This window comes from Coenobita brevimanus, chromosome 41 (genome assembly GCF_032717465.1).
Source record: "Coenobita brevimanus isolate Jiangsu-jjx chromosome 41, ASM3271746v2, whole genome shotgun sequence".
NCBI classification, from domain to species: Eukaryota; Metazoa; Arthropoda; class Malacostraca; order Decapoda; family Coenobitidae; genus Coenobita; species Coenobita brevimanus.
The window spans coordinates 19336577-19364526 of record NC_136994.1 but is presented as its reverse complement, the minus strand read 5'-3'; the positions used below and the strand labels follow the sequence as shown (position 1 = coordinate 19364526).

The 27950-nt window shown below is 43.0% G+C and overlaps 2 protein-coding genes across 2 annotated transcripts; both read left to right on the top strand.

Annotated features, from left to right (window-relative positions):
* Positions 1–694: 694 nt before the first annotated feature.
* On the top strand, positions 695–6442 carry LOC145397555 (uncharacterized). The gene has a single exon (XM_080270625.1). It carries the CDS (start codon positions 695–697, stop codon positions 6440–6442), a length of 5748 nt encoding a protein of 1915 aa, XP_080126751.1.
* A 1964-nt stretch (positions 6443–8406) lies between these two features.
* Positions 8407–14543, top strand: LOC145397554 (uncharacterized). Its single transcript, XM_080270624.1, has 4 exons — positions 8407–8460; positions 12695–12805; positions 13187–13698; positions 14324–14543. The coding sequence occupies exons 1-4, from the start codon at positions 8407–8409 to the stop codon at positions 14541–14543; spliced, it is 897 nt and encodes a 298-aa protein (XP_080126750.1).
* The last annotated feature ends 13407 nt before the right edge of the window (positions 14544–27950 follow it).

Genomic DNA, 27950 nt, shown 5'->3' with positions numbered 1-27950 from the left:
TCACCCTGTCATCTCTCCAACTCAGAACCCCCTCTCTCTACCCCATCCCTCCGTCTCATCCTCGGTCTTCCCCTCTTCACCTCCCCTCTCCATCAGGCTGCCCTCTCTCCATCTCAGAACCCCCTCTCTCGTATACCTCTCCATCCCATCCCTCCATCTCATCGTCGGTCTCCCTATCTTCCCCCTATCCCTTCCATCTCTCACGCACTCTCGTAGTTAGTCTCTCATTCCCCATTCAACATCTCAGCTACAGGAGAGTGAAGAAGTGAATAAGATAGTGAATACTGGTGAAAAAAGCTTAACAGAATACATCAGTGTGAGGAAAGGCAAAATATACAGGCCTATGATGACGGCAGAATTGGGAGAGATGAAGGAAGTGAGTGATATAAGAGATGCTGGGGAGATGACAGATGCTGGGGAGGTAAGAGATGATGGTGAAGTGAGTGATAATGCTGGGGAGATGACAGATGCTGGGGAGATAAGAGATGATGGAGAAGTGAGAGACGATGGGGAGATGAGAGATGCTGGGGAGATGAGAGATGCTGGGGAGATGGGAGATGATGGTGAAGTGAGAGATGCTGGGGAGATGAGAAACGATGGGGAGATGAGAGATGCTGGGGAGATAAGAGATGCTGGTGAAGTGAGAGACGATGGGGAGATGAGAGATGGTGGGGAGATGAGAGATGGTGGGGAGATGAGAGATGCTGGGGAGATGAGGGATGATGGTGAAGTGGGAGACGATGGGGAGATGAGAGATGCTGGGGAGATGAGAGATGCTGGGGAGATGAGGGATGATGGTGAAGTGGGAGACGATGGGGAGATGGGAGATGCTAGTGAGATGAGAGGTGCTGGTGAGATGAGAGATGCTGGGGAGATAAGAGATGATGGTGAAGTGAGAGATGCTGGGGAGATGAGAGATGCTGGGGAGATGATAGATGCTGGGGAGATGAGAGAGGATGGTGAAGTGGGAGACGATGGGGAGATGAGAGATGCTGGTGAGATGAGAGATGCTGGGGAGATGAGAGATGCTGGGGAGATGAGAGATGATGGTGAAGTGAGAGATGCTGGGGAGATGAGAGATGCTGGGGAGATGAGGGATGATGGTGAAGTGGGAGACGATGGGGAGATGGGAGATGCTACTGAGATGAGAGGTGCTGGTGATGTGAGAGATGCTGGGGAGATAAGGGATGACAGTGAGATGGCAGATGCAGGTAAGATCACAGACGTTGGTGATGTGAACAAAATATCCAGTAAAGACGAAGACAGCTTAACAAATCACTCTAAAATGGACCAACACAGCGAAATGGACAAAAATGCAACTCCGGATGCATACAAGAACGCAATCACAGGCGATCAACGCAGAGGCACGAGATTGGCCAAGCATATGAAGGAAAAACCAGGGAATGAGTATGTGAAGCTGCAGACTCCAGTTCAACGCCCTGATGCCTCGCGAGATTTAAGTACCGAGAGGGTGAAGTCAGACGTGGAGACAGAGATGCAGTTTGGACATATCCTGGACCAGCTCAAAGAAAAATCAATGAATGAGTATGTGAAGGTGCAGACTCCAATTCAACGCCCTGATGCCTCGCGAGATTTAAGTACAGAGAGGGTGAAGTCAGACGTGGAGACAGAGATGCAATTTGGACATATCCTGGACCAGCTCAAAGAAATGGCCCAAATTGTACTGAGAAAACACTGTGACAAGATGGCCGGCATTAAGAACCAACTGAGAGACTTACTGGAGACGACAGACACACACACGCCTCTTCAAATCTCTGCTGAATGCGAGAGACACAGGCTTGCTCTTGAAGATAAACACAAAGAACTTGGTTTACAGGAAGAAGAGTTTACAAAATTCCTAAATAACTGTGAAGGAGATCTAACAAAAGTAAAGGAGTCCCCGGATTTTGAGGCCTGTGCTGAAATGATACGACATAATTTGGGAATAGAATGCAACAGGCTTTCCAACGCGCTCCCCATTTACGCCCGACGCTCTGAGATTCTGGCAGCCGTTCAAAGCAACCAAGTTTGTGTCATAATCGGTGAGACGGGGTCGGGAAAAAGCACCCAGATAGCTCAGTACTTATATCAAGATGGCCTGGGTCGTGATGGTATGATTGTGTGCGTCCAGCCCAGGAAGATGGCAGCCTCTAGTCTAGCCAAACACGTAGCTAAGGAACTGGGGTCTTGCGTGGGTCAGGAGGTTGGCTACAAGGTTGGTATGCAGGTACGAAGGACAAGCCTCACCAGAATTACGTACACGACAGATTACCTTCTCCTTAACGAGTGCCTGAAGGACCGGAAGCTCTCCAACTACACCTGTATCATCATAGACGAGGCACACGAGCGAAACATCCACTCCGACCTCTTGCTGGGGATGATCAAGAACTGCCTGGGTGAGCGGCCAGACCTCCGGGTGGTGATCACTTCCGCCACGATCAACCCTGAAGTGTTCATCAGCTATTTCCAACAGTGTCCTGTGGTGCACGTGTCCGGCCGAATGTTCCCCGTTGATGTGGAATACCAGGAGACAAACGGTGATGATCCATTTGATAATTACGTAGAAAAGGCGCTCAAGAAAGCAGTTGAGGTTCATCTAACACAACCTGAGGGAGATATTCTTGTGTTTTTAACCAACCCTCAGGAGACTGAATTCTGTTGCTCAAGATTTCACAAGATAATGGAAGGCAGGGCTGTAGATTACGCCACAACGCCGCTACACCCACACTTAAGGAGGGAGGCACAGCAAGATACGACACAAGGGAGCGACGTAGAGTATGTGAGAGTGGCACTAAATGGACACTTAAAGAAAGAGGAGCGGCATGATAGGATACAAGGGAATGACGCACACTATATGACAGTGGCACTGCATGGACGACTGCAGGCAGAGGAACAGCAGAAAGTGTTTGACCCTACCCCACTGGGCAAAAGGAAAGTAGTATTCGCCACAAACTGCGCAGAAACCTCCATCACCATCCCCAACATCAGGTACGTTATCGACAGTGGCCTGGTGAAGGAGATGAACTTTGACGCTGTGAGGAAGATGAGCACACTGTTGGTTACCATGGTGACACAGAGCGCAGCCAGACAACGAATGGGTCGGGCAGGCCGTCTGGGTCCTGGCAAGTGCTACCGACTCTACTCTCAACGTGACTTCGAAAAAACGACTCCTGATACCGTTCCTGAAATACTTAAAGTCCACCTTGGCCGTGCTATATTGAAGCTAATGGAACTGGGTGTTGATCCTCTGGCCTTTGATTATGTCAACACCCCATCTCCTGCCGCCATGCAGGATGCGGTCACGTCCTTGGTCCACACAGGAGCAGTGAAGGAAGGCAAAATCACCGAGGTTGGAAAGTGGATCGCGAAACTGCCTCTGGATCCGCAGTACGGGGCCTTTGTGTATGAGGCGGTGAAGGATGGAGTGGGACTTGAGGCTATTATCATATCTGCTGCCAGTGGACTGGGGTCAGTGTTTTACAGGCACGGAACAGATGAAGAGAAGGACCAGGCCGACCGACACAAGATTACCTTTTGCCATAAGGGCGGCGACCAGCTAACGATTCTGAATGTGTTTAGGGAGTGGCATCAGGTGGCTGAGAGAGAGAAGGGCAGGTGGTGCGCTGAGCACTACATCAATGGCAAGGTTGTTAGAGCAATACGAGACACCACCAATATAGTCCTCAAGATACTCCAAAAGGAACTAAGAGTTAATATCAAATTTTTATTCAGTGAGATGCATATGGTTGATGCTAAGCTGCCTCGTCTTTTGCTTAGTGCTTTGGATATGAACTTAGGCTATTTTTTGGGCACCATGAGGGCTGGGTATATAGTGTTTGCCAAAGACCAGAGAGTTGAAATCCACCGGTCCTCAGTCCTCTGGTCCCTGGGATGTCAACCACAGTGGATTGTTTTTGATAAGGTCATGGAGACGTGCAGGACTTTCGCCATCAATGTTGCATCGATTTCCGAGAGTCTCGTGAAGGCGGGAGTTGAAGAAGGTTGGCTCCACCTGCAGATTGAGGAGGCAAAGAAAAGAATCAGTGAAGTGTGCCAGGAAAATGTTGGACGGCAGATGTTTTGGGAAATTGTGGGTCCATGTTTTGTTGACTTTAGGAGACTTGAGAGTGAGTTGATCGCCAGCTGCCCCGATTCTATAGTTGTGGTAGAGGCGGACAGGGAAAAGAGCCAACTAAGAGTACTGGCCAGCAACAATAACACAACACATTTGACCAATAGCTTTGCAAACCTGATTCCACCGCTCCGAGCAAAGTATGCAGCTGAAGTAAACAAGGAGTCGATTGGATCAGCCACAGACTGTTCCCAGACAGCTGTCTTGGGTGCAGGGGGGTTGACACTTAACGTGCTAATGCCTGGGGAGTCCAATGACGTTCTCATAAACTGCAGTCTGGCCTTAGTCAATACATTGTCGGAGCAGCAAGTCATACAAAAGTTCAGTCAATATGGAAAGATCAAGCAATGCATGAAGTTCAGTCGGCAACATGAGTTCTCGACACTGTGGGGGAAGGTAGTGTATGAGGACCAAGCGGGTGCTGTAGCTGCAACTGACGCCACCAAAGATTCAGATGATCTCACTGCTCATCCCAACAATCGGGTCAGAACTACTTTCAGGCTTCAGTGGTGCAGAAGACCATCTCGAGGCTTTGGCTTTGTATATTTCACTGGAAGAAAACACTATGAAAGAGCTGTTAATCTGAAATCCATCAATATTGGAGGACGGCATGCAAGTGTGGAGCCAGACAAATGTAAAACACCGATGTGTGTTTATGTCACAGGACTCAGCAAGCTTGTAAAGGAGGATGGCCTCCGTGGAGCAGTTGCTACAGAATTAGGGATTGATCCTGTGAAAGATATTGATAAAGCCTATGTGATCAGAGACAACGTGTGCCTCAACAGTGACTCCCTTCAAAAACACAAGGAGATTTTGATGGAAAAGATAAGAGAATTTTCTGAGGAGGAACACTTTCACCTTGAAGTAAAGGATCCACGCTCAGACACAGACATTAACTACTTGGCATATTGCTCCTTTACAAACCGTGATCAAGGTTATGCTGCCTGTGCTGCTATAGACCAGACCTTGGTATTAAATGGGCACGCTGTATCTATGAAACCTGACATACACAGTTCCATGCTGATTCAAAAAGATGTGTTCCGCCTGCATGAAGAGGAAATTGAAAGTCAGCTGGAGGAAATACAAAGAAACCTGATATCTGTCAAGCGCAAGACACTTCGGAATGGAAACTTAGCACTGGATCTCCACAGCCAGAGTGCGGAAGCGCTGGCTCAGGCCCGATCAAACCTACGAGAGGTGACAAGGGGTGAGGTGGTGGAATATAAGAGACTAGAGATCATGACACTGCTCTCACCCCAGGGTCGACGTGTGCTGCAAGACATTATGGAAGAAACTCAGACGTCAATAATACTTGATGATCGAGTTATGACTGTGTCCATCCACGGTACGAAGGCTCAGAGACAGGCAGCCAGAGAACAGATTAAAGAGTATATTCAGCAGCTGTCCACAAGAAACTTTATGGATCTGGAGCTGATGGGAGCAGGAAAACCAGGTGGTGTTATGAAAGCCCTCATGGTGAAGTATCAAACTAACCTTACTGGCCTGGTGACTGACACGGATCTGTCGGATGTCAAGTTGGATCACAAGCATCATCGACTGAGACTGTACGGGTCCCAGGAAGCCATTGGTAAAGCCACCGATTTGGTCACGCAGGTTATTACGAGACTGTCACGGGATGGATCTCTGACACATGATGCTGATGCCCCAGAGTGTGTGGCCTGCCTCTGTCCAATTGAACCCAAAGACCTGTACCGCTTAGAGTTCTGTGGCCACGCCTACTGCAAGGGGTGTGTCTACCAACAAGTGAGCCTCGCCATTACACATAAAGAATTCCCCATTGAGTGCGGGGATGAAAATTGTTCTGCCATGTTTGTCTGGAGAGATTTTAAAAACTTTTCCCGGCTGGCTCACATAACCCTGCCTGAACTGGTGAGTGCATCAGTAAACGCGTATGTCAGCAGGAACAGAACTACCATCCACTACTGTCTCACCCCTGACTGCCCAGCTGTCTACCGCAGAACACAGACAGGACAGCTGTTCGAGTGTCCAGAGTGTGACGTCAAACTGTGCACCAGCTGTCACGTTGAATACCACGATGGCCTCTCCTGTGCTGAGTTCCAGATATTCTGTGAACGAAGAGGAGACGGCGTGATGGAGTGGATGAACGACGATGCCACCAATCGGAAACAATGCTCCACCTGTGACACCCACATCGAGAAGGAAAGCGGATGCAACGCAGTGGGGTGCCCAGGCTGCAAGAAGTTCATTTGTTGGTCGTGTACGCGGAGTTTTGATACTGACAAGGAATGCTATCAACATTTGTATAAGATCCACGGTGGCTTCTACTAACACCTGTTCCATACACTTCTCGGTTCACCTTCACCTGATGGAACTGGCCAAGAAAGCTATCAACAGCGATCAACACACAGCAGCAAAACTCTCATCCCTTTTCTGTCCAGCTCTATAATGCAGAAGTTAACCGCTACTCCCACTCCATAATGTATCAAACAGGTCAACTCTGGAACCGTCCTCCTCTGTGTGTAGTTCCTGCCACCTATAACCTGTCTTAAATGCAGTGTGTCCAGGCATCTCAAAAAAGGTCAACCCTGGAACCGTCCTCCTCTGTATTACCTACCGCCTATGATCTCCAGTCTTAAATGCAGTGTGTCCAGGCATCTAAAAAAAAGGTCAACTCTGGAACCGTCCTCCTCTGTATTTCCCACCGCCTATGATCTCCAGTCTTAAATGCAGTGTGTCCAGGCATCTCAAAATGAACCCAGCTTGAATTTGTCTTTTTTTTTTTTTTTCTTGAAGGTAACAATCTCGCGGCTTGTGGCCTTTGGTTCCTTCTTCCTTGGAGAGAGAGAGAGAGAGAGAGAGAGAGAGAGAGAGAGAGAGAGTAGAATACTTATCCGTGGTTACATACACTTCCATGACCCTTAGTTATGGGGTAGGAATGGTCTCCTTGGTTACTACAGCTCATTTGCATTCACCCAGCACTTCTTCGTGACTAGCATCGTATTCTAGCGTTTCCACTCGTAAAATCAATGTCTGTTTACCAGCCTGCGTAAAATTCAAGCCTATAGTTATGAAACTGTGTAGGAATGAGTCTCCTTGGTTACTAGTCGATATTAAAATTTTGCGAACTAACTGATATACTGAACATCTGTCTATCTATTGCCAGACGCCTTAATCCCGTAAGGGGTGGCCACAAACAAATCGCCTCCATGTCGCCCTGTCCCCTGCCATTTCACTGCCCTCCCCCCAGCTCACACACCCCTCCCATATACCTCTCCACTCCATCCCTCCATCTCATCCTCGGCCTCCCCCTCCTCTCCATCCCTTCCCTCCATCTCATCTTCGGCCTCCCCCTCCTCGATACATACAAGAGGATACTGAAGCACAGAATAAATCGCAAAGAAGGAGGTGTTAAGGAGCGCCAAGACTACTTCATATACAGAGTGGTGCATATATTAAGCTACCCTTCTTCTTATTTTTTTTTTTTACACGGCTCAGTCGGCGTTATCTGTGTCTATCCTGCAGCATTTATCCACCTGCTGCTCCTACTCCCACGCCCACACCAGCAGACTGAGCTGTAGACTCCTATTCCGACGCCCACACCAGCAGACTGTGCCGTTCTCTCCCTCCTATTCCCACGCCCATACCAGCAGACAGAAATGTTCCTTCCTATTCTGAAGCCCACACCAGCAGACAGTAATGTTCCCTCCTATTCCGACGCCCACACCAGCAGACTGTGCCGTTCTCTCCCATTTCCACGCCCACACCAGCAGCCTGAGCCACAACACACAAGGTGAATGTCAAGGGCGGTGGTGTGAATGGATCCCCCTTCCCTGTATCACACAATTCTGTAATGTTAATAAACCCCTTTTTAATCCAAAGTTTTTTACTTAATAGCCTACGGTGCCTGAGACCCCACAAGAGAGTACTTGAAACAATGGCCTGAAAGTATGTAATGCCGTGTACTCATCTCCCTAAAGTATGTAATGCCGTGTACTCATCCCCTAAAGTATGTAATGCCGTGTACTCATCCCCCTAAAGTATGTAATGCCGTGTACTCATCCCCCTAAAGTATGTAATGCCGTGTACTCATCCCCCTAAAGTATGTAATGCCGTGTACTCATCTCCCTAAAGTATGTAATGCTGTGTACTCACCCCCCTAAAGTATGTAATGCCGTGTACTCATCCCCCTAAAGTGTGTAATGCTGTGTACTCATCCCCTTAAAGAATGTAATGCCGTGTACTCATCCCCCTAAAGTATGTAATGCCGTGTACTCATCCCCTTAAAGAATGTAATGCCGTGTACTCATCCCCTTAAAGAATGTAATGCCGTGTACCCATCCCCTAAAGTATGTAATGCCGTGTACTCACCCCCCCTAAAGTATGTAAGTATGTATGTATGTAAGTATGTAATGTCCTGTAGTTTAAGTATAGGACATTACATACTTTAATGAAGAAAGCAGAGGAAGCCATATATTAATGCTTTATCTGTATTCTCCAGTATTTCCACAGAAGCTGAATTACATATACTATCTATCTATCTATTGCCAGACGCCTCAATCCCGTTTGGGGTGGCCACAAACAAATCGCCTCCAAGTCGCCCCGTCTCCCGCCATTTCACTCCCCTGCTCCCAACTCACACCCCCCTCTCTCATATACCTTTCCACCCCATCCCTCCATCTCATCCTCGGCCTCCCCCTCCCTCTTTCCCCCTCCACCTCACTCACATACACTCTCTTCGTCAGTCTTTCACCCTCCATCCTCTCCACATGGCCAAACCACCTCAGTGTGTTCCTCATAACGCCTTAATCCGTTTATCACATGGTACAGAGTTGGGATTAAACAATTTTCAGTGACGTTAAGCCTATAATGTTTATATCTGTCTATCTATCTACAGCCTGACGCCCTTATCCCGCAAAGGGTGGCCGCAGATAAAACGCCTCCAAGTCGCTCTGTTACCCACCATTTGAGTGCCCTTTCCCCCAGCTCACTCTCCCCTCCCTCATACTCCCTGTCAACTCCATCCCTATACCGCATTATAAAAAACATAAATAAATATAATAATATCCACAATTCAGGCTTTGTAGGGATGCCTGCTTTATCAATACCCATCATCCACTCACTCGATGTGGTGATTATAACAAAAAATAAATACATAAATAAAATAGTATCCACAATTCAGGCTTTGTAGGGATGTCTATTTTATCAATACCCACCATCCACTCACTCGATGTAGTGAATAAAAAAATAAATAAAATAATATCCAAAAATTCGGCCTTTGTAGGGATGTCTGTTTTATCAATACCCACCATCCACTCACTCGATGTAGTGCTGTTAGGTGATTCTACATTGAGTGATGAGCCAAACAGTTTCCCGTAACCCAGAAAACCATAAAACCAAGTGGAGCCTGGTGGTTTGGTGGGTTCAGGTGCTCTAAACGGATGGGTCCAAAAAGGGTTTACGTTTGAGGGTGGGTTGGGGTTTATTGATCACATAATGCCACTCAGGGGCGTGTGAGGATGGTTACCGCCTTAAATAACGAGAGAGAGAGAGAGAGAGAGAGAGAGAGAGAGAGAGAGAGAGAGAATTAGGTGATGAAGCATAATCAACGTAAATATAAACAGAAAAAAACAAAAAAAACAGTAGCCTTTATGCTACCATTGATGCACTAAAACATCACTGTATAAAATAGGACTAAATCCAGACCACGTTTTTAGCCGATGAAATTGCTCTAGCTTATGGTTAAGTTTGTGGAAGGAATAGGAGGAAGGAGGAAAAGATGTTAAACTAGCGTCCTTCCATTTCCGCGTCACAAGAGCTAACCACCACACTGCCCCATGTGTGTGTGTGTGTGTGTGTGTGTGTGTGTGTGTGTGTGTGTGTGTGTGTGTGTGTGTGTGTGTGTGTGTGTGTGTGTGTGTGTGTGTGTGTGTGTGTGTGTGTGTGTGTGTGTTGGTCCTCCTGGGAAAAGCAGGTGCCGAAACCGCTACACACACACACACACACACACACACACACACACACACACACACACACACACACACACACACCATCTGCCAAGAAGAACTGTGCAGATGACCCCCCCCCTCTCTCCTCTTCCTCCTTAGTTCTTCTTCCTCTCCTCTCCTTCTCCCTACTTTCCTTCCCTTCCTTTTTTTTCCTTCTTCCCTCTCTCTCTCTCTCTCTCTCTCACACACACACACACACACACACACACACACACACACACACACACTTCTTCCCTCCACCTCCTTCCTTCCCTATCTGTTCTCTCCTTCCCTCCCTCTCCCTCCCTCCCTCCCTCTCTCCTTCCCTCCTCTCTCCCTCGCTCCATGTCTCTCCGTTCAGTGTGTTCACCTCTACACCACCGTTCACAGTAAGTTCACCCTTCGTTCTTCAATAAAGCTAAGTTATAACATTGCCTTTACCCTGTTCACCTTATCGTGGCCTAAAATTGCCATCTTTCCATCTTGAATGCAGTTAGGAAGCTTACTTAACACCACTTCCATACCGGTTTATTTTTGTTTCTGCTCCGTTACTATAATTCCAGTGGGTAATGCAATCTATGTTGATACTGGAAGAGATAAGAAGCCAAGAAGTGAATATTGATGTGTAGCTTGGAAAATGAATCGCTAAGGAAGAGGTGTTAGGGAGCTTCCATAAACCGATGACAGTACGGACGATGCTAGTCACGAAGAGGTGCTACGTAATGGATATAGCCACAATCTTTCTCCGTCACTGAGCTACGTGAAATAAGCTGCAAAAGGACGAAAATCTGAGCCAAGTTAAGGTGAATGGAATATGATGCTAGTCACGAAGAAGTGTTACGTATGGGATCTAGACAATCTTTTTCTGTCACTGAGCTACGTGAAATAAGCTGCAACAGGACGAAAATCTGGATCAAGTTAGGGTAAAGGGAATATGATGCTAGTCACGAAGAAGTGCTACTCTGCTCACTTGGCCTAAAATTGCCATCCCTCCATCTTGATTTAGGTCCGTACCTCGTTGGTTAAAAAGACTCCCAAACACCTCTTCCTCAGCGATTTATTTTTAGGATCCGGCTGGGCAATATCGTTTTGTGCTTTGCCTATAAAGAGTATGGCGAGATTTGAAGGACTTAAGCAATGCAAAATACGACAAGCAAAATAAATCGCTTAGGAAGAGGTGTTAGGGCGATATTTGAAGGACTTAAGCAATGCAAATAACAAGCAAAATAAATCGCTTAGGAAGAGGTGTTAGGGCGATATTTGAAGGACTTAAGCAATACAAAAAACAAACAAAATAAATCGCCTAGGAAGAGGTGTAAGGGCGATATTTGAATGACAAGCAAGAAAAAAAAATACATGCAAAATAAATCGCTCAGGCAGAGGTGTTAGAGCCATATCTGAGTGACTTAAGCAATACAAAAGACAAGCAAAATAAATCGCTTAGGAAGAGGTGTTAGGGCGATATTTGAATGACTGAAGGAACACATGACGATAATCAAAATAAATCGCTTAGGATGAGGTGTTAGGGAGATATTTGAATGACTTAATAAAACAGACAATTACAAGCAAAATAAATTGCTTAGGCAGAGGTGTTAGGGAGATATCTGAATGACAAGCAGTACAAAAAACGATAATAAGCAAAATAAATCGCTTAGGAAGAGGTGTTACGGAGCTTCCTTCCGCAACGAAAATACGAGCTTTAGATTAACACTAGAATATGATGCTAGTCACGAAGAAGTGCTATGGAAAGAAAGGAGAGCCGTAGTACTGTCTTCTTCTACCACTAAGCCACGAGAAATCAGAGAGAGAGAGAGAGAGAGAGAATAACGGTGTGTGTGTGTGTGTGTGTGTGTGTGTGTGTGTGTGTGTGTGTGTGTGTGTGTGTGTACCGTTATAGGAACCTTACTCCTCCCAACCACTTCCCGTTGACAGTAATGATGGTATTTATTATTATTATTATTATTATTATTATTATTATTATTATTATTATTATCATTAGTAGTAGTAGTAGTAGTAGTAGTAGTATGGTAGCAGTAGTAGTACAGTGGTAGTAGTGGTGGTAGTAGCAGCAATAGCAGCGGTAGTAGTAGTGGTAGTAAAAGTAGTAGTACGGTAGTAGTACTATTAGTGGTAGTAGTAACAGTAATAGCAGCAGCAGTGGTAGCTAGTTGTAGTAGTAGCAGAGGTATGAGGAGGAGGAGAGGAAAGAGGAGGAGGAGGAGGAGGAGGAGAGGAAAGAAGAGGAGGAGGAGGAGGAGGAGGAGGAGAAAGGGGAGGAGGAGGAGGAAGGAGAGGAGGAGAAGCTTTATTTTGCAATCTATATCAATGAACCGTAGGATGCAAGAGTATATACGTGTATAGCCTACTGAGAAAGAAATCGTTTTGGCTGTGGTTGTGATTGTTGTGGTGGTTGTGGGCGCTGTGGTTGTGGTGATTGTGGTTGTAGTGGGTGTGGTGGTTGTGACTGTGGCTGTGGTGACTGTGATTGTGGTGGTTGTGGTTGTAGTGGCTGTGGTGGTGAGTGAGAGCTAAGAGTGAGGTGTCATACAAAGCCTTCTACCACAGCTAACATAAATTCATCCCTATATCCCAACAGATGCGCGTTGTGGTGGTGGCTGTGGTTGTGGCTGTGGCTGTGGTGGTGGTGGTGGACAGTGAGGCAGGCTTCTCCATACCTGAGGCGGGGGACAGACTACGTAAACTACAGGTAAGGTGAATATTAATTAGTGTTATATTAGCAAAACTGGATGCGCTAACCTGTACACATCCCCCACTAAATGTTAAGTCATGTATAACTGACCATGTGGAGAGGATGGAGAGTGAGAGACTAACTTGGAGTGTATGTGAGTAAGGTGGAGGGGGAGAGGGGGGGGAAGGCCGAGGATAAGATGGAGGGATGGAGAGGTATATGAGAGATGGGTGTAAAGTAGGGGAAGGCAGCGAAATGGCAGGGGACAGGGCGACATGGAGGCGATATGTTTCTGGCCACCCCTTACCAGATTAGGAGAGAGAGAGAGAGAGAGAGAGAGAGAGAGAGAGACTGCTTAGTGATACCGTTACCTAATGCTCTAAAACACATCACAAACAGGAAAAACTATCAAAGCTGAATGAGAAGCCAGCAGAAGCAAGACACCACGAAGGGCCGTCCCCGCAACAACAACACCACCGTCAAGAAGGCCTGTCCCCGCAACACATCACAAAAACATGGACGCAATGGCGGGACACTAAGACTATAACCCACACTAACCCCGGGAAGCCTGCGTCGAAGCCTGTACTATCCCTGGCCTCCCCTATGGCTAAACTACACGCCATTAGGAACAAGCTGGTGCGGAGAATCGTACAGGAGGCCAGGCTTCTCCCATCCAATAACCAGTCCATAATATCCATCGCCTTCCTTGCCTTCGGCGTTATCTTGTTCGACGTCCTGGGTGATGCTATGTTTGGGGGGACTAATAACGTCTTGGGAGCACTCAGTGGAGCACGTACCCCCCTGGACTCCCACGCCAGAGAGACGTTTCTGCCTGGATTAGGACTCTTTGGGGATAACCTTAATAACCTAGCGGAAGTGGCGCTTAACATGATCACCATCTATCTCTACAGGTGAGTTACAGGTGTTTTGGTTTACTAACACCTCTCCCTGACCGGTTTATGCTGATTCTCCTCTGTTACTATATTTGTGTTAGTCATGCAATCATTAAAAAGATATAAGAAAAAAGGATGTTAATGCCTAGTCTGGGAAATAAATCGGTAAGGAAGAGGTGTTAGGGAGCTTCGTTACCTGACAAGAATATTGGTCTTTAATACAAGGCTTTAAAGAATGTCACATAAATCCTAAAATTCTAATTCTAAAATAATCAAGCCTCAGTTCTGTCTATAAGCCATTGATCACAGACAGTTTGCATGATGATGATGATGGTTATAATAATGATAATGATGGCTAATAATAATAATAATAATGGCTGAATGACAATAATGATGACTGACGCTAATAATAATAATAATAATAATAATAATGACTGACAAAAATGACGACTATGACGATAAAGATGACGACCACAGCGATAAAAACAACAATGATATTTCCACCCAACCCAGAGACGAAAGGCCGACAGGAATAAGCAATAATCACGACTATAAGGATAAATACCAGCAATACCACTAATCAAAATATCAATAAAGACGAGGATAAAGACAATAATAACACTCGTCTGCTCCCAATCCACAGAGAGGAGAGTCCTGACTGTGGGGAGCGTCTTCTGTGTGAGTCCAACCAACAGGCAGTCAGTCGTGGGTTGTTGGACTCCCTCGTTACGTACATCAGCGGGTTCCTCGTCTCTTTCTTCCTGCATGAGGCACCTTTGTCACGGAACCTGCAAGCGATGAGGGCGGGGAGGAAGGGGCAGCACTGTATTGAGCTGTACCCGCGGTGTTCCATTACCCTCTGACGTACCAAGGACAAACACAAATACCCTCTGACATACCAAGGACAAACACAATTACCCTCTGACATACCAAGGACAAACACAATTACACTCTGACGTACCAAGGACAAACACAATTACACTCTGACGTACCAAGGACAAACACAATTACACTCTGACGTACCAAGGACAACACAATTACACTCTGACGTACCAAGGACATCACAATTACACTCTGACGTACCAAGGACAAACACGGAGCAGGAAAGGCACACACACAGGCCTCTACTTCTTCTCTGTCTTGAAGGAAGGGATTTGGAGCAGTTATATATGAAGTAAACTGCGTCCGAAAGGGGGTCCAATCGCCCGCTTGGGGTAAACATATGGGTGAGGTGAAGGATGGGAGTGTCATGAAGGGACTTTGCAGTAAACATTTAAACATTTCGATGGCATGTTCTGGATGTTTAGTCTCCTATCACCAAAATTAAGCGATTTAGCCTCGTGAAGTGGGCTAATCTCGCCGGAAAATGGGCACTACGTTCCTTCTCAATAAACACGAACTCTCATACTGTCGTTTTCCTGATCCCTAAACCACATGCCGGGGTGTCCAAACATTGCTCTGCTTTTTGTAATTGATGTGTTGAATTATCCCGTCATCATCACCATCACCACCATCTTCATCACTGTCACCATCATCGTTATCAACATCACCACCATCATCAAGTGTGGTGAAAGTCCTGCCCTTACAATGTCACCTCTCCTTTCAGCTATTCATCATAATCATCATCATTAACATCATCATCATCATCATCTCGTATGGTAAATACAAAGCCCTACCCTCCCAATGAGAGAGAGAGAGAGAGAGAGAGAGAGAGAGAGAAAGAAAAAACAGTTTAGTCTCCCCACACACTAGTCCTAACAGAGAAAACTGATGCACATCAGAGAAAATGGAAATTATAAAAGGGTAACTTGGCTATTGATTAACACATGTACAGTACCACTCATTTCTTATTTTATTTTTTTATTAAACATGGAAGAAGGAACCAAAGGCCAGAACCCAGCAAGATTATTCCCTGCAAGAAAAAAAAAAAGATAATATTTACTTTAATTGCCCAACACTCTCTATCCCACGAGGGGAGGACACGTCTCCCTAAATCCTCTTCCTTAGCTATTTATTTTTGGATGTGGCTGGTTGATAATCCTTCATCATCAGAGTATGGCGAAATTACACTGATTTATGTAACACGAATAAGGAGAGTAAGATATAAGCAAAATAAAGCGCTTAGGAAAGAGTGTTACGGAGCTTCCTTAACCGACAAGAATACGAGCCATTGTATAGAAAGGACGATGTAGCTTTGGCCTGGATGTTTTATTTATTTATTTATTTATTTATTTTTTGAGGGGGTTGTTCCTGCAATCTGGAATGAGTAAACTACATACAAGTGATGCTCAGGATCCATATTCGCGTCACTTCATCCATCCCTTTACCTGCAATTAGTTTCCTACTTGAACCACGTCCTCCTCCTACACCTCCCCCTTCTTCTTCTCCTCCTCCTTCTTCTTCTACCGCTTCTCCCGTTCCTCCTCCTCCCTCTTCTTCTACTCCTTGTCCTCCTCCTCCTCCTTAAGTTTTTCAAATAGTTCACCATACAACAGCTTGGACATTCTTATTTAGCATCCTTCAAACGATCCATTTTCAATTAGAGGAAGGATTTACAAATATGCGCCAAAAGGTTTATCGCCGAGTGGTGGTTACGTGCAAGGAAAGCCTGTTGTGTGTAGCCTACAGTAAATAGCCCTTTCCCTGATCTTTTCATTTCAATATGTTGTACATGTTACCGTCACATTTAACTTGCCTCTATGTACGTCGTGTAAATGAACCTATAATAATAATAATAATAATAATAATAATAATAATAATAATAATAATACAATGAAACTCGGGCCTTCTCAACCTTCATCAGTCCCCGACGTCACAAAATACCTGTGCAATAGCTGAGTAGAAATAAATGAAAACTTCTAGAGCAAAACCCTCCCAGAAACAATATATATGTAATTCACCTCACAGTTCGTTTATCTGGTCATGGCTGGACGTGAAAATCAAACTTTTTGCAAGGATGTTGGCTGATGTGCATTCTGGGAGTCGAGAGGTCTGCTGCCATGGACTTTACCTTGCCAACATTTTGAATAAGGTTCTAGGAAAGGAAAATATGACAAATACGGCAGCAGCCAACACTGATAAATAACTCTGGAGCTTATAAGGTTAACTTGGATATGCTTTGATTACGATATGCGTGAGTGTTAATGCAAAAAGTTTGAATTTAGTGCTGACAGCCTGGCACCCTACCTCGCCAGGCCGTAAAATCAAGTCATTTCACCCTTATTACGAACAAAACATTAACAAATGATACTCACCAAACTCTAAGATGTTCACTTCCAAACTAGCCATCCCAAATCCATCCAAAACACGGGTCTGATGCGTCTTTTGTGGCAAGAAACAGAACACCAACAAAATTGACTCCGCGCCAACGCCATAGTGAAGGCGTGACAAACCTAAAATGTTTGGTCCAAAATTTCGTTTATCCATAAATGCAAAATAATAATTAGGAAATCTGTAATTCTAAATAATTATATTAAAAATGCAGCTTTAAAGTTATTACCCTCTTCCGTTTTTGTTACCCAGTTTTCATTTTCATACCTAAATGAATGGAAGAGGTATGGCACTAACAAATGGATAAAAAGAAATGTTAAAATGGTACCCTAGGGTCATATACTGAGGATTCATAGACAGGATGGCCAAAAAATCTGAAAATAAAAATAATGGAACAGCCAGAAGTAACATAGATGGGACAACATTTGAGAGACAGAGAGAATTAATCTGTAAATCTCTTACCTCATTTTAAACGGGATTCTGAAGCAACCACTTGATTATCCTTCCTTGCCTCTAACGCCTACCTTGAAGACCTTTCAATACTGTGCTTAGGTCCTCAGTTTTCCCTTCCTCTTACTGGAATAACAGTAGAAATAGTCTAGAATTATTGCAATACGGTGTTTCCTCTGACTTGGCAAGAATTCCTAACCCCCTTCAGCTCATTTGATGGCCAAGTGTAGTCAGATTGGGATTAATTTGACTAGTAACCAAAGAGATTCCTACCTCATACCAGAGGATCATTGAATTTTATGCCCATTCCATCAGAAAAGACTCTTAACCAAGGAGACTCATTCTACCTTACATCCGTTCATCCATCATCCAATCCTACGTTGCCCAGTGAGGAGCGTAGGAGCCCGGGGCTAGGCAAGTTGTTCCTGACATTTAAGATGAGAGTGACCAGCCTCATTCATCCCTGAGTGGCATTACATGAGGACATAAACCTTCACAGGCTCAATCCGATCAGAGCGCTGTAATTACCCGCTACACCACCAGGCACCAAAATTTGGTTATATGGTTGCCACCCAGCATAGTAAATGGTTTCCTGGTGTACAGGAAACCATTTGGCTTGTCACTTAGTGTAGAGTCACCCGTAGGCAGAAGGAAGAGGAAAGAATGAAGGAAAGACAGAAGAGGAAGTGTAAAGTCACCCGTAGGCAGAAGGAAGAGGAAAGAATGAAGGAAAGAAAGACAGAAGAGGGAGTGTAAAGTCACCCGTAGGCAGAAGGAAGAGGAAAGAATGAAGGAAAGACAGAAGAGGATGGAAGGAAGAAGGATAGAGGAGAGGAAAGGGCAGACACCCAAGAGCAACACTATATCGAATGTGTGGATGGTGAGGGCCCCCACCTACCACAATTCTACCTTACAACTAACATTAAATTCAATTCAAGTTTAATACAGTTTCAAAATATTTCAGTTGTGGGAGTGGCCCAGTTGTGTTAGGCAAAAAATAAATCAATAGACTGCATTATTTAGGGGCAACACAAAGAGCATCGGTATTAATAGGATGATTTATTTATAGCAAGGAAGGCTGTACATTTTCCGAAACAATACTGAGGGCGAACCCACCAACACAACACAACCACACCCAACACATAAATAAATACAAAAATAAACGGATTCCGGATACACTCAGAGGTCGTAGTGTGGCATAGGAGGCTTCGTGGCAACTTTTTCCATGTGGTTTATTCTGCATATTACACCTTGAGAGGGAGGCTGCCAGAGATCGAGCAGCATGGAGTGCCGCCATTAGGTGACCAAGACTGATGCACGCACAGACACTGGAGCCTTTATAAATGATACACACTTCAAATCGTTTCACTGGTGGATGGTAGAGGGATGCCTTCATGTGGTGGCAGTGATATAACAGGGCGGTGGAGCTGCCTGGTTATACAAACATCCCTCAACTCCTTCCCTATCTGCCAAAAAGGGGGTTTGGGGTGGAGCAGGGCAACTTCAGCCTGCAGTCCACTGGGTTCACATTTAAAGGAACCAGCAAAAACTATTATTTCTTACGTTACCTTCATATCAAAATTCTTTATCAACATCAAATGAGAAAAAAGGTGAAATATGCAAAATAAATCACTATGGGACAGGTGTCAAGTAATCTCCAAGGCAATTACAATACAGCCCAAAGACTCTGAGCCAAATTCCCGCTGCCTTGGGAGCCTCTGTGGAGTCTTAAAATATTTTCTTAAGAAAAAAAAAAACAATGTTATGTCTTTAGAACAAATAGTGTACATTTTTACACCTCACACTTGTACACAAGTTTTCATAATACAATAGTGTACATTTTTACAACTCACACACCTGGACACAATTCTTCATCTCACTCATTACCACCTGTACAAAGAAATATCACAATTATTCATGACAAGAATCCATGCAACGTCAAAAAATGAAAAAAGTCAAAATCAAAATAGTCTCATCTCCGTATATGGCAATCACACCTGTATATAATTTTTCATTTCACTCACCACCACCTGTACTCAAAAATATCACAATTATTCATGACAAGAATCCATGCAACCTCAAAAAATAAAAGAAGTCAAAATCAAAATAGTCTCATCTCTGTATATGGCAATCACACCTGTATATAATTTTTCATCTCACTCACCACCACCTGTACTAAAAAATATCACAATTATTCATGACAAAAATCCATGCAAATGCAAAAAATAGTCAAAATCAAAATTGCCGCATCCCTGTATATGGCAATCACACCTGTATATAATTTTTCATCTCACTCACTACCACCTGTACCCAAAAATGTCACAATTATTCAGGACAAAAATCCATGCAAACTCAAAAAAAAAAAAATAATCACAATAGTTGCATCTCTATATATGGCAATCACACCTGTATATAATTTTTCACCTCACTCATTACCACCTGTACCCAAAAATATCACAATTATTCATGACAAAAATCCATGCAAACTCAAAAAATAAAAATCATAATAGTTGCATCTCTGTATATGGCAATCACACCTGTATATAATTTTTCATCTCACTCACTACCACCTGTACTGAAAAATATCACAATTATTTATGACAAAAATCCATGCAGCGTCAACTCAAAAATCGAAAAAAGTCAAAACTGTTACAGCTGCATCTTTGTCTATGGTACGTCACTCCAAATTACTCCTTTGAGGTGTACAGTACTGAGGCTAACGCAGTACAGTACACGTGGGTCCTGCTGTACGAGGATCCATCACATGAGAAACTGATGATACAAAAAAACGATGATAAAAGAAATCATGTATGCAAGAAACCAACTACTGTACGGTTTTAGCCAAGTCAAAGGAGATGGAAATTTGAAATATCTGGACATTATCTGTATCAAAAAACTATATATCTGGGTACATGGAAGGAAGAGGATATTCGCAGGCTCAAACGTACAGAAACGACAATGAATAGGTGGATGTGTAGTGCGTCCCTGCGTGCAAGGCCTGGTGGGGGCTGGGTTTCCGATGCAAGAGTTAAGAAGTAGGAAGGGGCTGGAGTGTATTGATGTTGTGATGAGAGGTAGATTGAGGTGGTCTGGGTGTGTGGAGAGCATGGGGGATGATAATTGGGTGCAGAAAGTGAGAAACGTTAATATTGAGGGTGGGGTTGCGAGGGGTAGACGAAAATAGACGTGGGACGAGGTTATTAAGTATGACCTCAGGGTTAAGGGACTGGGCTGGGAGGCTGCCATAGATCGAGCAGCATGGAGAACCGCCACTAGGCAACCAAGGCCGATGCATGCAAGCATGTTGGAGCTTTCAAAAACGAAAAGAAACATGGATCTGTATGTGTTAACCTTTCAAAAATTTAAATAATCACCATGCATAACACAAACAGTAATTATAACACCTCCATCTATTTAATTATAACACAATCTGGTGATGTCCTGTACCAAAAAACTATATATTTGCATCACATGGATTTCTGCTGTGTTATCCTTTCAAAAAAATCAATTCATAACCAAACATAACACTCAAAAATGGTGATTATAACACCATCTGGTAATTTCCTGTATCAAAAAACTATATATCTTTGTTACATGGATTTCTGCTGCTCCCTCCTTTCAAAAAACTTATATCATAACCATGCATAACAGACACACTTATACCTACACCTTCTCTACATACCTAAACTGCTCACACAACCTTTTCCACAAACTGCTATACTTATCACTCTTCGGGTGTACAGTATATAATCAAATAAATTATCTAAATATGTTTTCCATGAGCCGAACACCACATAACACTTTCTGTATATATAAAGGATCATTTCAAAATCTTCCCCATGTTCTCAAATATTTAACAGGTTTGAAAATTTAAAAGTTGCATTAATAAATTCAAGTAACTAAGGCTTCTCCATTACCTTTACATCACAAGACAGAAAAATCAAATAATCAAAAATAAAGCCTATTCTTTCACATTAAAAACTCTGAATACTGTAATAATAATAATAATAATAATAATAATAATAATGTTACAGTAATAGTAATAATATGGACATGATCGTCTCAGTAACTTCAAAACATGAGTTAACGTACAGCCTTTCCTATCACCTGACGAGGCTATAAAATCTCTCATAATAATAATAATAATAATAATAATAATAATAATAATCCTCTGCACTGCCCTCCCCGCCACCACAGACAGCCACACGTTTAAGTCTGTACATGTAAAAACTCAACACCAATTTTGGGATCTCTACCGTGATATGCTGTCTCTCTCTCACACACACAACACACACACACAGGCATGAAAGAAACATATACACACACACACATACAGGCATGAAAGAAACATATACACACACACACACACACACAAAAACACAGGGATAAAAACACACACACACACCCAGGACCCACATCTAGTCTTCCTCTTCCTTAAATCTACCCTCGTTCTTCCTTACACCTACCCTCAAACTACCTTACCATCTACCACACACAACCTGACTAGTCTACCGCCTCAGTGGACTCAATCATAACCCTAACACCTCCTCCTTAGCTATTTATTTTGCTTATTATACATTTCCATCCTCCTCTGTGTTGCATAAACAGGAAAATTAGATCAACTTGCAGGATACAAAAATAAATCACAAAGGAACAGGCGTTAGGAAGCTTCCTGATCACACGAGACTATCACCCTTACTGTCATCACCCAGAGGCTCCCTAACACCTCTTCCTTAGTGATTTATTTTTGGATATGGCTGGTTAATGTCCTTTTGTATGTTATTTATGAAGAGTATGGTGATATTGGAAGGATTTATGTAACACAGAGGAGGCCAGTAAGGTGTAATAAACAAAATAAATCACTCAGGGAAAGGTGTTAGGGACCTGCACAAAGACTAGGTTCATGTCTGTATTCTCGTTGGTTGAGGAAGCTCCCTAACACCTTTTCCTAAGCAATTTATTTTGCTAATTATAGCTTATTCTCCTATGCTGGTCCACATTCTTGTCAGTTGAAGAAGCTCCCTAACACCTTTTTCCAAGTGATTTATTTGGTTTATTACACCTTACAATCCTCTTCTGTGTTACATAAATCCTTCCACCATCACCATACACTGCATAAATAATGTACAACAGGATATTAACCAGCCATATCCAAAATAAATAGCTAAGGAAGAGGTGTTAGGGAGCTCTCTTAACCAATCAGAATAGGAGCCCGGGTTTGCCACAACAACAACAACAACAGTGTAAGATGATGTATAAAAATGGGCTGCAAAGAACAAGATATAATACACCAAATAAACCACTAAGGAAGAGGTGTTAAGAGCCTTCCTGACCCCACACAAATAAGTACCAGTGTGTGACCAATACATACATAAAAACACACACACACACATACAGATAATCCTTTCCCTCTCTCTCTCTCTCTCTCACACACACACACACACACACACACATAATGCTCTCTCTCTGTGTCTCTCAGCTCCCTTCCGGGAGGGTAAAAAGCTGACGATCACGACCATCAAGTGATCCTGACCGACCCGGTGAATTACACACACACACACACAGATAATCCTCTCCCTCTCTCTTTCTCTCTCACACACACACACACACACACACACACACACACACACACACACACATAATGCTCTCTCTCTGTGTCTGTCTATCTGTCTCTCTCTCTCTCTCTCACACACACACACACACACACACAAAATGCTCTCTCTCTGTGTCTGTCTATCCGTCTCTCTTTCTCTCTCTCACACACACACAATGCTCTCTCTCTTTCTCTGTCTATCTGTCTCTCTCTCACACACACACACACACAATATAAAGGTTTTTTCCTATCTTTATACAAAAGGACTTAACATCAACATCTCTAATACAGTATAATAAATAGTTGCATCTTCCTATTTACACTTAACGGGGAGATGGTCTTCTTCTCGGTCTAAATTAAGCCCTAGAACAGGACTCGTTTGCCCCTTCAGTACGATGACGGCCTCTTCTGTTGCTGTTGTTGTTGTTCTTGTTGCCATTTTATTGTTTTTGTTCCAGGAGAAAATTTACATACTCAGGAAATTATCTGTTGTGTTAATTTCTCTGATTTTATTCAAGGAGAAATATTTGCAAACTGAGGGAATTAGATAGATAGATAGAGAGAGAGAGAGAGAGAGAGAGAGAGACAGACAGACAGACAGACAGACAGACAGAGAGAGAGAGGTAAATATTCCCCTTGTAGTACTATATTTAACTGAACAATTTAGACTCAACCCAGAAATAATAATAATAATAATAATAATAATAATAATAATAATAATAATAATCCATCCATCCATCATCCAATAACAATAATAGTAATAATCCATCCAGCCATCATCCAATAATAATAACAACAACAACAACAATAATAATAATAATAATAATAATAATAATAATAATAATAATAATAATAGTAATAATAACAAAAAAGGCCATCACTGTACTAAAGAAGCATCAATAAAGACAAAAAATAAAGTACAATATTGGCATGTCAGAGAGCAGACACTAAAGGCCGAGTCCTCCACTATGAAGGATATGTGTATGGAAGGTGTATTGCTGCCACCACCTCTCCACCCACACCCTAGAATGCCAGAAATACACCATGTTGGAGGAGGAGGAGGAGTGGTGGTTGTGGTAGTAGTTGTGGTACAGGAAGAGGAGTAAGCTAGGTTGTACAGTAGTAGTAGTTGTGGAAGTTGTTGTAGAAGTTATTGCTGTAGTAGTAGTATTTGTTGTAGCCCTGGGTTCATCGCAAACGTGAACCCAGTAGACTGCGGGCTTACACTGATATCCTCCTGCAGTCCAACATCATCATTTAGGGGGATAGGGAAGTAGATGAGGGACATCTGTACAGCCAGGCAGTTGAGCCACCCAGTTAAATCAGCGCCAACACATGAAGGCATCCCTCACCAGCACCAATATGCCAGTAAATACGAGTTTCAACAGATGCTCTATATGTAATGTATCTGTCACCTTACACATACCCATCTATCCAGGCGCTATATATATTTTTAAGTCACTGATCCAAGGGGCGAGCAACATCATCCAGCATCATTGGAAAAGTGGACTGGTGTGTAATCTTTTTTTTAAGGCAAGAAAGAAGGAACCAAAGGCCAGAAGTCCGCCAGATGGTTCGCTCCAAGAAAAGTAAGAAGATAATAGACAGCCAAATTCAAGATCCGTTCATTTTGAGATGCCTGGACACACTGCACTTAAAAGACTGGAATTGTTAGGCAGTAGAATCCATACATGAAAGGAATCTCTCTCCCTGTCATTGGGGAAGTGATCTGCTGCCACCCAATGCTTATAAAGTGCATGTGAAGGGCTTTTTGGAGTGCAGGGTGAGAATGCATGTTGAAAACTGCTTTGAGTGCCTGTTTGTGAGCAAGTCATCATTATATCACCATTCAAACCTCACCTGGATAAGAATATAAGTGAATACATCCAAATAATCTGTCATGCCATCATCTTAAATGTAACCATACTCTAACATCCAGGGAAGGGTTGCGAGAGGCAGACCGAAAAAGACCTGGGAATTGGTCAGAGAGTGTGACGTCATGGATAGGGGACTGAATGTGGAGGCTGCCTGAGATGAGCAAAGGGAAGAGTTGCCATTAGGTGACCAAGGCCAACACATGTGTACTGCAGCCTTTATAGACAAAATGAAAAGATTTGAAGTCTGTTGCATATTTATCATCCTGATGTTCATTTCTCCAAGTTATAACTCAATTTTAACTCATATTTACTGGCATATAGTTTGTTCCTTCATGTTATTACTCCACTCCAACTCTCATCTTCTGTTGCTTGTTTCTGCACATTCTAGAGGCTGTGTGGGTGTTAATCAGGGTCTGTGGAGGTGGCAGTGTTAGGCTTCCATATATGTGGGAATCGCACAGCTGTGGTTGGGGTAGGGTCAGCCTGGGGTCAACCTCAGTGCAGCTGTCTCGGCAAAACTAACACCTCAACATCTTTATTTACAGTTTGGTACACACATACACAAGACTCTACCTGTTCTTTCGTCAAGCCTGCCCCTCACAGGATGCAGCAGCAGATACTCTCTCTCTCTCTCACACACACACACAAACAACAACACAAATGTTTTATCGGGTGCAGACACAACTCGCAAAGTGCCGAAGAAATTAGGGAGGTGTGACTGAAGGCTGACTCGTATACACCCAACCACAGTTACACACAGTACAGTATACCTCTTAATACAGTATAGATTTGGAGAGGTATAACAGCCGTGAGTATACATTAGGTGACAATTCTCTGCCAGCTCTGGTCTCTATATTTCTGTCTATCTATCTATCTACAGCCAGACACTTTAATCCCATAAGGGGTGGCCACTAACAAATCCCCTCCTTTTCGCCCTGTCCCTGCCATCTTGCTGCCCTCACCCTAACTTACACCCCCTCTCATATACCTCTCCACTCCATCCCTCCATCTCATCCTCAGTGTCCCCCTCCCTCTCCCCCCTCCAATTCACTTACATACACTCTCCTCGTTAGTCTCTCATTCTCCATCCTCTCCACTCCATCCATTCATCTCATCCTCAGTGGCCCTATCCCTCTCCCCCCTCCACCTCACTTACATACACTCTCCTTGTTAGTCTCTCTCCATTCTCCCCTAACTTACACCCCCCCCCCACTCATATACCTCTCTACTCCATCCTTCCAGCTCATCCTCGGTCTCCCCCTCCCTCTATATTCCTCTTTCCGTATTACTCACTCCCTCTCTCATACTCTTGCCTTCAGTTCTTCATTTTATTACATCAGTTTTGTTCATATATCAACTTCCTTTTGCCACACCCTGTCAGAGAATTGTCCACTAACTTTTCCTCACAGCCGTACCTCTCGATTCAGTTCACCTCCCACGAAGTATACCTCTAATAAAGTATACCTATTAAGGCGTATACCTTCCACTACAGTATACCTCTCAGTAGGTATACTTGTCAATACATCTCAAAAATACCTCCCGGTTCAGTATATTTACCAAGTATTTCCATAAAGTATACTTATCAAGAGGTATACTGATACTTTTCAGTACAGTATACCTTTCCATAAGTATACCTCTCAGTAGACTACACCTCAAAAGTACCTCCCAATTCAGTATACTCCTCCAGCATATCAATAACGTATACCTAGCAGGTGGTATGCCTTTCAGTCTGGTATACCTCTCAGTGAGTATACCAATCAACAGTTCATCTCTCAAACAGTAGTCCGCAATACAGCATACTTCACGAAACATACCTCTCAAGTATTTCAATAAAGTATATGAATCACGAGGTATGTCTTTGAGTACAGTATACCTCTTAATAAGTATACCATCTCAATACAGAATAGTAACTCTCAAAATACACCTCTCAATAAAGTATACTCACAATAAATATATCCCCAAAAAAGTATACCTTGCCAAAAATAATCATTGGATCTCAATCAAGCATACTTCTCAATAAAGTATACCTTAATAAAGTATACCTTATTAAAGTATACCTCTCAATAAAGTATACCTTATTAAAGTATACCTTAATAAAATATACCTCTCAATAAAGTATACCTTAAAAAAGTATACCTCTCAGTAAGGTAAACCTTAATAAAGTATACCTTTCAATAAAGTATACCTTATTAAAGTATACCTTATTAAAGTATACCTCAATAAAGTATACCTTATTAAAGTATACCTCAATAAAGTATACCTTATTAAAGTATACCTCTCAATAAAGTATACCTTGATAAAGTATACCTCTCAATAAAGTATACCTTATTAAAGTACCAGTATACCTTAATAAAGTATACTTCTCAATAAAGTATACCTTATTAAAGTACCAGTATACCTTAATGAAGTATACCTCTCAATAAAGTATACCTTAATAAAGTATACCTTAATAAAGTATACCTTAATAAAGTATACCACTCAATAAAGTATACCTTAATAAAGTATACCTCTCAATAAAGTATACCTTAATAAAGTATACCTCTCAATAAAGTATACCTTATTACAGTACCAGTATACCTTAATAAAGTATACCTCTCAATAAAGTATACCTTATTAAAGTACCAGTATACCTTAATAAAGTATACCTCAATGATGTATACCTCCTAAAAGTATACCCCTTGAAGAAAAAATGTATACATCTTGAGAAAAATAGTCAATTATAGTTAACCCTCTCAAAGTATACCTCTCAGTACAGTGCAGAGTATACCTCCTAGTAAGTATACCTCTAACAAAAATATACAGTATATCTTGAGGAAAAATAATGCAGTCATGGTTAACCCTCTCTCAGTATACCTCTCAACAGTGCAAAGTTTACCTCCTAGAAGTATACCCTTTAAAGTATACCTTATCCTGTTTTCCTTTCTTCTTCCTTTATATCTAAGACCTAAGTTTGAAATGTCTTCTGATTTTCTCAAGGAATAAAAAAAAAATAAAAAAAATCCCTTGACAGTAGCAGGAAAACAAGAAAAAAATAACACTGACAAGGTTTGAGAGAGTAGAAAAAAAACCACTGGAACAAA

Excerpts from the sequence above, each read along its gene's own strand:
- LOC145397554 (XM_080270624.1), top strand. The coding sequence starts at position 8,407 with ATGCCGTGTACTCATCCCCTTAAAGAATGTAATGCCGTGTACCCATCC. Across the intron at positions 8,461-12,694 it reads CCGTGTACCCATCCCCTAAA|ATGCGCGTTGTGGTGGTGGC; the intron begins GTATGTAATGCC and ends ATATCCCAACAG. Across the intron at positions 13,699-14,323 it reads ATCACCATCTATCTCTACAG|AGAGGAGAGTCCTGACTGTG; the intron begins GTGAGTTACAGG and ends CCCAATCCACAG.
- LOC145397555 (XM_080270625.1), top strand. The coding sequence starts at position 695 with ATGAGAGATGCTGGGGAGATGAGGGATGATGGTGAAGTGGGAGACGAT.